Source organism: Aspergillus affinis (genome assembly GCF_023601865.1).
Source record: "Aspergillus affinis strain CMG 70 chromosome Unknown NODE_75_length_177070_cov_86_291390, whole genome shotgun sequence".
Taxonomy (NCBI): Eukaryota; Fungi; Ascomycota; class Eurotiomycetes; order Eurotiales; family Aspergillaceae; genus Aspergillus; species Aspergillus affinis.
This window is the reverse complement of record NW_026515856.1, coordinates 115,300-126,838: the sequence shown is the minus strand read 5'-3', so window position 1 is coordinate 126,838 and position 11,539 is coordinate 115,300. Positions and strand designations below refer to the sequence as shown.

At 44.5% G+C, this 11,539-nt stretch overlaps 1 protein-coding gene across 1 annotated transcript; it reads right to left on the bottom strand.

The window, feature by feature from the left end:
- Positions 1-10,424: 10,424 nt before the first annotated feature.
- Positions 10,425-11,539, bottom strand: KD926_010033 (autophagy protein 5; the record flags this gene model as incomplete). The annotated part of the gene is made up of 3 exons (XM_053102540.1): positions 10,425-10,828; positions 10,931-11,360; positions 11,420-11,539. 3 exons carry the CDS (start codon positions 11,537-11,539, stop codon positions 10,425-10,427), a joined length of 954 nt encoding a protein of 317 aa, XP_052954030.1.

Sequence of the window (11,539 nt, the reverse complement as noted above, 5' to 3'; positions counted from 1 at the left end):
TTTATACCCCCATATATCTTTTTCTTGTCTCGGGTTGAACTCAAAAGATCCATCAAATTGTCTTTTCCGATGCTGTGTACTCTAGTCCATGAAACGAATCTTCTTTGTCATTCCTTTTCCCATTTTGTGGTCTACTACTGCATTTCTACAGGATCGGGTTTTCCTTTTTGTCTGGGATTGCATATGGATATTTGGTATTTCCTTTGTCACGATCAAACGAACAAGACGCATTGTCGCCGGACGACTTTGTGAGATACCCCAAGTACCTCTCTATTTGTCATTTGGTTTTTTTGATGGGCTTGCTTTATTTCTACTCATACTATCAGACGGACTAAATAATGCATCGGTGTACTGGTGAGAATAGCTGTACAGAAAATTGAATAATCCCCTTCTGGGCGCAGGAGACCTCCCTTGTAGCGAAACCCCATACACAGTTCTCGCCCGCAACCGCCAGAATCTTACAAATACAAGATCCACATCCAAGTAGTTTTTGGCTACTAAGAATATTTCCCTTTGGGATTCGCTGGAACCCCGCTCTGGCGACGCTCCCAAGACTTGTGCTGATTCGAGCAATCTTTGGCGCCTTCGCGAGGAATACGACGTGGGGATGGCCTGATGCCCGCATTCTCCGCTGGAAGTTTTGTCAAAATAATTGATTTCTTAAGTCCAATTCTTTCATTAACTTTCTTTTCTTGTTTCTTGGTATCCCTTGGCGTAGGACCCAGATTCAGCTTGGTACTTTGGACCTAAGAGAGTGAAAAGGGGTCTTGTCTTTGGGAATGACCAGGTCACTAGGCATACTTCAGGATAGTGATGATCAAGAAGCATCCGACGTGGGAAAGTGAATTCAAATGTTCATCAGAATACCCACAAGCCCCTACATGAAAAATTTATCAGATGGAGGCAAGACACCCTTAGACCTAGCTCGGAAGCATCCTAGCAGCCCGCTCTGGTTTGATGATACCGGAAACCTACACATCTCTTTCAAAGATCATCAGCTAGGAACCCCAACGAAACCGATAGAGATAGAGACCGACTCAGAAACTGACTATGAGACCAGTGGGTCCACACTGGTCGAGGAAGAAGATTCACAGTGGGGATCAGTGGTATCAAGCCACGTTGTTTCGGTCGTGGATTAACTAAGTTTCTCCATTCAATTGGATCGAAGTACATTCCCTATACTCTCACCATTTAACGTGAAAAAGTTACATTATCGGTATTTCCTGATCTTTTTTGCTGAGGGTCATTGGCATTATTCTATGATACACCAACAGCGTTTCTTTCTCTTTGTGTCCTTTTGGCTTATGATCACAGTTTACTTTCCTTTGTTTTACTTTTTTCCCCTACGTATATAAGGAATTCCAAGAGAATTGATATGGGAATATAACATACAGAAAGGTAAGCTTCATTCAATAATCTTTGCCAACCTATTTCTTGGATCACAAGATTCAATTTCAGAAGGGTGAATAAACCTACCATTCCCTTAAGTTTCGTAGTGACTGATGATAATCGTAAGAATGTGAATATCTACCAGGTGAAGGGCTTCTACATTCCCCAGTATCTTGAGAAGTATTTAATTGGCCCCAGCCCAGCCCATCCTCCTCTTCTCTTTTCTCCCCAACATCTTCCTGCACAATATACAAGCACTGAAGCTCATCGATTAAGATCGTATATTCCGCTCTATTCTATGCCTATAGTCAATTGGCATCTTTGCCTCTTGCTGGGGTCTCAATTATCAGATCATTATGCCTAGACATTCCAATTCCCGAACGTGTCTATACAGACTACGGCTCTAGGTGGACTTATAATCCACGGCATCTCTGAACTTGCACATTCTGATCGATCTCTTGTTCTCTGCCAGAGGAAAAAGCAATCACCACTTGAAAGTCTTGCTTGACGAGCGTTGTGCTGCACATATCATCAGTGGAGGATATATCGTGAATATCATGAATAAAATATATTCGAACAGATAAAAGCACTTTGTACAGCGATAAATTGTTGTTCTCTGGTGATATTGACATTGCTGCTTATCTCTGCGACATGTTTGATCTTTCGAAGTCAGAGCTCGGAGATGTGTATGCGACCATCAAAAACCCCAAGTTTGTCTACGAGGCCAACAATGAAGGCTACAATAACCTCATGGTCATCGAAGCATTCCAATTACTCAGTAAGGGACGACAAGCTGAGCTATTTACCAAGAAAAATTTCCAAGAGTGGCTTCAACAGAAAATTGGAACGACCATCGGAAATACTGCACGCATCCAAGCAATCATCCGACAAGAAGAGTATCTCAGCAAGTTTCTTAGATATTGCAGTCATTGTGCATGCTACTCTATAATAGGAAATTGGCGATAACCATGAGATCCAACGACTATTGGTAGATGCTATTCCAACCTCAACAGAAAAATGGGGACATTTGTGTCATCTGCTTTACAGCGATGGCGCTGTCGATGATCCCAGGTCCCTAGATCTGCCCGTCTCAGTCCTACAACAATTTAATTTCTTTTCACGGGGAGTACGGGCGTGTCATTCCCCCCAGCATTGGAAGACCGAAGATTCCCACAGCTATTCCACAGGAAGATTGAAATTTATCTCCTTAACCAGAGAAAAAAAAAGACTCTGAAATTACAACTATGACTGGGCGAGGAACATGCAAATTCCATGTCTTTTATATCAAGACTACCGCTGAAACAACCGCGTATTATGAAAACAAAAAGACAGAGATCACCGATAAAGAGACAGGTGTGCCCAAAAGAAGCAAGTGGTAAGTTTTAAAAAATATTATTAATTTTTTTTTGAAAAAAAAAATTTATGTGACGTCCTGAGCGTGTAGCAACGCCCTACACTGGAGTGGCTGCATAGTTTGCACTGTTTGATTCGTTTGTCCCACACAGTGGGTGCTTCATGCAGTAAATCGCTGTTTTCTTCTTCTCCTCTCCTCAACCTAGTGTCTTGTAACTAACCTACAATAAAGATCGTATCTTCATTCTTGAGGTTGTCACATTACACTAGGTTCAAACAAATCATTCTTTTTACCTTTCTTTTCGAGTTGTTAGTCGATACGGACACCCCAACCCGTTGGACCGTCTTCGACTAAAGACCGACCCACCACGCGCGCAGAGGCGAATTAACGGCTACATCGACCAAAACGAAAATGACCGGATACGATTAAGATCAGCCATAGCGCGCCCAGGCCGAAAGGAATTTAACCCCTACCGCCGCATGATCGCTCTGCTGAGTGGGGACGAGTTCTTAGCTGTTGGCCGTCTCTCTAGGCGTAGGAATATCGAATGATGAAGGTCTAATTCTTTCAATCTAGTTGCAAGCGGTGGTTTAAATACATGAAGAATAATAAGCAATCTAGCCTAAAAAGGTAGTTAGAAGAGACATAACTTTTGAACTATGGAAATAATAGAAAACTCTGTATAATCCTCGGGGATCGGTAGTTACCAATACCGATATCCGGAATAGGAAGGTCTCCTATGTGACTAGCGGTCACATACGGTTGACATTAGCATACTGCAAGGACGACCCGAACCGATTATACCAGATGGTAGAGAGTCTCTCTGTTAAAGCATTAGAGAAAAATAGATGACTCGAAACTTTGGCTGGCGAGCAGGAGTTTACCTACTTCTTAAGAATGGGAAGCGAAGGCCGCCTCGCTCAAGGAAGAAGCGATCCAAAAAAACCAGGAGTTGCAGGAGAGAGATACCGAGATCAACCTCCTAACGACTAAAATGACGGAGCTGCGAGCTCGCGTCAGGACTCTAACTGAAGAATCTACCCCAGCGAGATCGATTAAGTTTCCTGACCCCCCTTGTTTGTCGGATAGAAAGGAACCATGCTTTAATGACTGGATCATCTTGATGAACGCGAAGCTGAAGGTAAACCAGGACCACTACAGCACCCCTGATTTCCGCATGACCTATGTCCAGAGTCGTACCGAAGGAAAGGCCCTGCAGTATCTGGTATCCAGGCAGCAGGCCAAGAGCGAGAGATAAAATAACGAGAAAGAGATGTTGGAATACCTAAAGAGTATTTACTATGACCCTAACAGGACTATTATTGTAAAGAACAAGTTCAGGAACTTACAGATAAAAAAAATATGACAAATTCCATGAGTTCTTGTCTGACTTCCTCTATCTTGCCTCTAAAGCCGGAATACACAATAAAGATATGAAGGAGAAACTCTACCAAAAACTCCGGTGCAAATTACAAGAGATAACTGTTACTGAAAGTACAAAGGATACTTACACTTTCAGCAAGTTCTCCGAGTATTGCTCAATAATGGCTAACAGCCTAGAAATCATAAACTACGAAGCGGCTGGGAACCGTTTCAAACTAAGAACCCCTTACCCATCTGCAGCGGTAAAGGAAAACCCAAAATTATCTAAGGCCCAGACTCCGAACCCTGACGACAGGACTCCTATATCCCGCCGTACCGTGGATCCCGACACCCGAGCCAGACTGATGAGTAAGGCAAATGCTTCAGTTGCTTTAAGCACGGATATCGATCGGCTGAATGCCCTGAGAGAGCCTCAACTCACTTGAAGACCTTAGAACCACAGAAGAAAGTGCAGGAGCTAGAGACTCCGAACTATCAGGGAAAAGAAGATGCCTAGAAGAAGTCTTCATTCTAGGTAAAGTTTATATCGAGAAACAGACTGAGTTTGACTTTCGGACACTGCTTAGAAAACCAAATAATGGATTTACAGTTCAAACTCAGGTAGCAAATAATGGAATGTCATTTGTTATAAAAATTTTGATCGATACTAGAATAAATGGGGTTTTGTTTCATAAACGTCCCCACCGCAATCCTCCTGGCTGTGACGAACGGCTACGCTGGCGATAAGAAATCGCTTCAATGTAGGATATGCATTCAACGAAGAAACTAAGCTAGTCCCGATCGGGTAGTTAGGTCATAGGGTATCGCGAAGGAACGTCTTCGGAGGCTGGTCACAGTCCGTGACACTGGCGAAGCAATTCCAAATCCCCACAATATCACTTGGACAGGAGATTCCGGTAGCCGGATTCAATAACAAACCGTCAACACCCATCACGCATGCGATAATAATGGGTTTAGTAGTGGATGGAAGACGTCAACAGCAAGTCCCTTTTATACTCGTTAAGTTAGGACAGCACGATATCATCCTCGGAAAACTCTGGCTAAAAAAGCACAAAGTTTTGCCAAATTGCCATCAAAAACGGCTGATCTGGCCAGAAGAGCTATCTCTACAGGAGCAAGTCAAGACCGAGAGCCTATAGGTGTACCCTAAAAACATCCTGCAGAGACCGAAAGTCGACCAGACACACCAAAGAGATATGACTCGCCGAGAAAGTCTTATGGAAAGAGATATGAGGGACGAGCGAAAAGAGAAGGGGTACTACAAGCCTCCTAGGACCCAGGTCAAAGATTCCCTGCTATCCCAGGCCAAGATGGAAAGGGCCCTGGCAGGGAAGGAATAGTGCACGCCCCAACCGTCCTCTAATGGATCATTACAAGGGCCCCAGGTCCCCTGCCAGATAGATATCGCCATGATTGGAGCGGCTGGCTTCTCGCGTTACATCCGCAGTAAGGACAGCGAAGTGTTTGCCACGTCATTACACCAGATCGACAAGCTAATCGCTTATAAGAAAAGGCCCACGGAAAATGAGGAGTTAGACAAGATTCAGAGACAACTACCCGAGAAATACTACAAGTTTGCTGACGTTTTCTCAAAAATGCAGTCGGATATCCTACCACCACACCGGGACTGTAATTATAAGATAGAACTGGAGAACAAGCTCATCTTAGGGTACTCACCCTTATACAAAATTAACGCGGAAGAACTGAAAGCAGCAAGGCAATATATCATAGATAACCTTACAAAGGGATTTATCGTACCGAGAAACGCGCCCTTCGCGTCCCCGATCTTAATGGCAAAGAAACCAGGAGGAGAGTTACGATTCTGCGTAGACTACAGAAAACTAAATATAATTACTAGGAAGGATCGATATCCACTCCCCTTAGTTAACGAGATCATGGATCGACTTGTCGTGCGAAGATATTTAGCAAAATCAACATCCAGCAAGGATTTTATAGGATTCGCATGGATCCTAACTCTGAAGAGATGACCGCCTTCCGAACTCAATACAAGACCTACAAGTATCAAGTGATGCCATTTGGACTTACCAACAGACCCATAACCTTCCAACGCTTGATTAATGATATCTTCTTGGACTACCTGGACCGCTTCATGACCGCCTTCGTTGATGACCTGATTATCTACAGCAATAATGAGATCGAACACCGAGAACATATGAAGCTATTCTTGCAGCGACTCAGAGATGCTAGGCTCCAGGCATCTATTAAGAAGTGTAAATTCCATATGACAAAGACCAAGTATTTAGGCTTTATTATCTCCACGGACAGCATCAAGATTAATCCCGAAAAGACCACTATGATTCGGAACTGGAACACGCCTACCACTGTCAAAGGAGTACAGTCGTTTTTAGGCTTTTGTAACTTCTACCGGAGATTCATCAGGCAGTACAGCAAGAGGGCAAAAACGTTTAATCAATTAATTCGAACGGACGTTTCATTTATATAAGACGAAGACTGTCAGAATACTTTCGAAAATCTAAAGATAGTACTATCTTTCGCCCCCATCCTCTTTTAGTGCGACCCAGGACTGCCTACCAGACTGGAAACAGACGCAAGCGACGGAATAATTTCCAGAATACTGTTACAACAGGATCAAGCAGACCTCCATTAGCATCCAGTAGCCTTTTTTTCGAAGACGATAGCACCTGCAGAAATAAATCATAGAATATATAATAAAGAGATGTTGGCTATTGTCCGATCGCTAGAGGAATGGAGGGCAGAGTTAGAAGGCCTGCGGAAAACGGAACGTTTTGAGATCCTCACGGATTATCGAGCTTTTGAGTACTTGGTGACGACAAAAAAACTAAATGCCTGGCAAGCTAGATGGGCCGAGTTCCTATTCCGCTTCTATTTCCTGATCAAGTATCGACCTGGAAAGCAGAATACGTCAGCAGACGCTTTGACCAGGCAAGACGGACCTGTAGACCAAAAGCATCGTTCTCAGACTTTCTTTCCCAAGGTAGAGGAAGGTGTCTTCCCTAATATTATAGCTTCCCTTAACACGGAATTAGAACTGGTCGATCGTCTCTGAGCTAACTGCGACTCCCACGAGCTTACCGAATTCCGCGAGAAGGCTGCAACAGAAGATTCCGATTGGAACGTGACCAATGGAAAACTATTCTTCCAAAACCGCCTAGTGGTGCCCGATGAGGCCGACCTCCGAGCCCGTTTACTCGATGATATTCATCGGCAACCCTCTACAGCTCATCCAGAAAAAGGGAAAAGTAGACGACTGATCAAAGCCCGATACTGGTGGCCCTCATGGAACAAAGATGTGGACAAATATGTTGATAACTGCTTGATATGCGAACGGAATCACACTTGGAGGGACTTGCCCCTGATTTGCTTCAATCGCTCCTTATCCTGGATCGACTATGGCAACACAGGAATGGATTTCCGATCCCTTCCTCCAGCAAAGGACAGTGGTTACGACAACGTGGTAGTGGTAGTGGATCGATTTAGCAAGCGTGCAGTCTCGATACCTTGTTTCAAGACCATCAAGGCTACCGGGATGGCAAGCCTCTTCTTGCAACGAGTTTACCTCTGGACAGGCCTCCCTGACAGCATAGTCTCGGATAGAGGAGGGCAGTTTATCTCTGAATTCTAGACAGAACTTTGCAAGATCTTAGGAGTGAAACTAAAGTTATCCTCCGGGCAGCACCCACAGACAAACGGGGGAACAGAAGTGGTTAACCAGTATACAGCGCAGCGCCTGCGTCCTTTCGTGAACTATTATCAAGATAACTGGCCGGAACTACTGCCTATGATAGATTTCGCAGCCGCAGCACGACCGCATGAGTCAACAGGAGTGTCCCCATTCTTTGTAGAAAAAGGGTTCGAACTCCGCATGTCCTTCGATTGGCAGAAAGCCTCCGACCCTCAAAAGCTGAAAGTGGAAAGACAGCAAGCAGAAGCCATGGCTTACCGGTTAGAAAAAAATGGGACTACGTGAAGGGTCGGGTTGCCGAAACTCAGCAACGTTAGCAGACCCAGGCAAATCGCTACCGCAGGGAGGTCGACTTCGAGCCAGGAGATATGGTTATAGTAACAACGAAAGATTGGGATCTAGGACGTCCGAGCCGGAAGCTAGGTCAGCAAGTACTAAGACCGTTTAAAATACTAAAGAGGAAAGACCATTCCTACCTTCTCGATTTACCGGAATTAATAAGAGTTTACCCGATATTTGTATCTAAGAAGCTCCGACGTGCGAGCAAGACCAAGTCATTGACAGGACAGATTCAGGACCGCAGGAATCGATTGAAGTTAACGACCAGGAGGAATGGGAGGTAGAGCAAATCCTAGCCTGCCGCCTGCATCACAGGAAACTCCAATATCGAGTGAAATGGACTGGTCACGATAATAATAACACTTGGTATCCTGCGTAGAACTTCAAGAATTCGCCGGCCTTAATTCGCGACTTCCATGACCGATATCCCGATCTTCCAGGATCCCCGTCTCGCTTGGAACTGTGGATAAAGTCTGCTGAAGATGACGAGTTCCTTCCTGACCATCCGGATGATGGCAGACCTTTGAAACCTGGCGGTTGAGGGCAACTGCGCATCGAAAGGGGGGGGGGGGGGGTGGTAATGTGATGTTCTGAGCGTGTAGCAACGCCCTACACTGTCCCACACAGTGGGTGCTTCATGCAGTAAATTGCTGTTTTCTTCTCCTCTCCTCAATCTAGTGTCTCGTAACTAACCTACAATAAAGATCGTATCTTCATTCTTGAGGTTGTCACACATAATACTAATAATATTTAGCTATTGGACAATATTTCCATGAACATGATCCATCAAAAACATGGCAAGAGTAGCATTGTATGATCTACTATGAAATCCACTACAATCGTGGTATTTACCAGAAATTTGTACAATGTCCAGAATATTCCGTAATGAAACCGAATGAGACAGGAGCATTGGCATTATAAAGCCAAGGATTGAGAAACTCTTGTATGAGACCTTTATTTTCGACATATTATTTGAGAATATATCACCTGCTCCTACTATTATCGATATCTACTTCCCTGATAACAACAAGAATCAAAAAGAGCTCGTCGTCATATACTATATATATTCTATGAGTCTTGAAGAATATAACCGCGTTGAGTTTTATAAGACCCGTGGGCAAACAACGCCATTTCTCTCGAAACTATTCATGACACGTCCACATTTAGCGATAAAGGTATAGCCTTATTGTCCTCGGATGTTCGGTCAGAACTTCCCTATGCTAACGAGATTATTCGGGAGTGGATCAAGCTTAATAAATGAACCACGCCATGGGTTTATTCAACATTCATCATAAAAACAGAACATGACTTTCATATGGATTGAGGTATTAATAACCTTTTCTAACCTGGCGACTTGCGTGCACTCTCTCCTTAAGAAAATACTATCATCCGGCATGAGCTGGTTATTGCTTTTTATATACAAAGACATCCGCATCGACGGCTAAGCCTGCCAAAGGCAAGGACATTAAAAAGGATCTCAGCAAATCTGCAGAGCAAGAGCCGCCTGTGCAAGTGCACAATATCTTTTATCGGTACCTGTTAGACAACTCTCTCGCCAAACTTAACGAATTGATTAAGGGCTTTTTAGTCCCTTAATCTGTTTTGAATATTCTGTTTGGAAAACTCTCTGAAAGTCATAGACTGACGATATTATAAGGCTATAAAAATTGTTGGTATGAAGCTAAGGATTAAGAAACTTTCTTATAAGATCTTCGTCTTTTGGCAGAGTCTCCAAGTGATCATTCCACAATCCCCCTTTGACAAACTTATAGTCGACTTTATCACCGACTTGCTTAGATCAGATGATGGTCATGACCAGATCCTAATCGCTTTGGACAAATTCAAAAAGAATATGAAGAAGCTGACTGGTAAAATGACTTTTACGAAATGGTTTAGCTTAAAGTGCGGGCCGGGTTGTCGTTTTACTCTATAGTTTATTGATTGAGATCGATCTAAGTTTGGCTTGGCCGAGTTGTTGACCTCTCTAAACGATTAGAGAGCGATCAAACCATCATATCGAAGGCATTAAACGATGCCATGACAATGAAGAAATTGCGCATGGTGTCCAATATTTAGATAAATCTCATTCGAAATGATTCTTCCACTGCTTGCTTTGATAGAAACAATCCATGAATAAAACGGGTCATTGACAGATTCTATATACACCATGCTATCTGATCATATAAACCAGAATCATCATCAAGATGCCACTTCCCAACCGTAAAAGCCAAACTGCTACATACGGACAGACATGTAATGACTCTACCAAGCCAATCACCCCATCATCCGAATCACAACATAGAGCCATCCGTCCGCGTACATCGAACTCCTAACTAACTCCTCAACGGGCGTAGACATAGGCACCGCTGCGCCATGCAATACCGGTTTAGCGAGCATGGGGGTCCTGCGACTAGGGAAGAGATGCGGAAGGAGAGAGTTTAACGCGGTGCCTACAGTCTGGGTCTGTGGGGCTGGGCTACCGCGAGAGAGAGTCGCTTGGCTGGCCGCTACGCTGCCGGCCGAGAGAGTAGGAGGTACGAGCGACTGGACGACTTTTAACGAGAGGGAGCCCGAGTCAGGGGGAAGCGGGAGGAAGAGTCGAATGGGGATGTTGCGGAAAGGTTGAGAGGGAGGGGGGAGAAGAATGTTGGAGATGCGTTGGAAGGTGGACAGGTTCACTTGTCGATCTCATTAGTTGCTTTTCGTCTTCATTGACACATTTACGTCTAAGAATCAAAGGGGAGGGGGAAAATGGGGGGGAAAATGAAAAGAAAAAATACCATCCTGAACAGAATCCCACAAGCCCGACGAATCATCCTTCGAAAGACTCATAATGCCCTTAGCGTTCCCGTTACGCAGGAAATCCGCTTCCTTGACACTATTGATAAAGGTATCATGCATGACACCTCCATTGCCATCTAATTTGATGAGCTCCTCATTCGGTCGAGAAGTGAAGTGCACCACCAGCCTCCAAGGAAGATATTCGTCGTTCGAATCCGCGTCGCTGGAGTTACTCCCTCGAGACGCCGGGTCCGCTCCCGCATACAGGTCATACAACAAGCCGGCAGGGAGATGCCACTTGAGTGGAACGCTCTCAAACGAGAGCCACGCTTCGTGAGCTTCCACGTTGGATTCTATCAAAGAGCTCGAGAAGAAGGCTTTTAACCTGGGTAGTAAGAATGGTAGATATGAGATGCGCGGGTAGGAGATCTAATGGCCAGGTTAGTCGTCTAGTTCTGCAGAATGGAGTAGACAGTGGGAAGTGGTACGAGATAGGGGTCTGTCTGATCATATGTACGACTCTCCTCTGGAGCCAGGGTTATTTGTAACGGCAACCTTCCGTCCCAGACGGCTTTTTGAATGTCATTTAGAGCGGCTGAGTTCTCCAT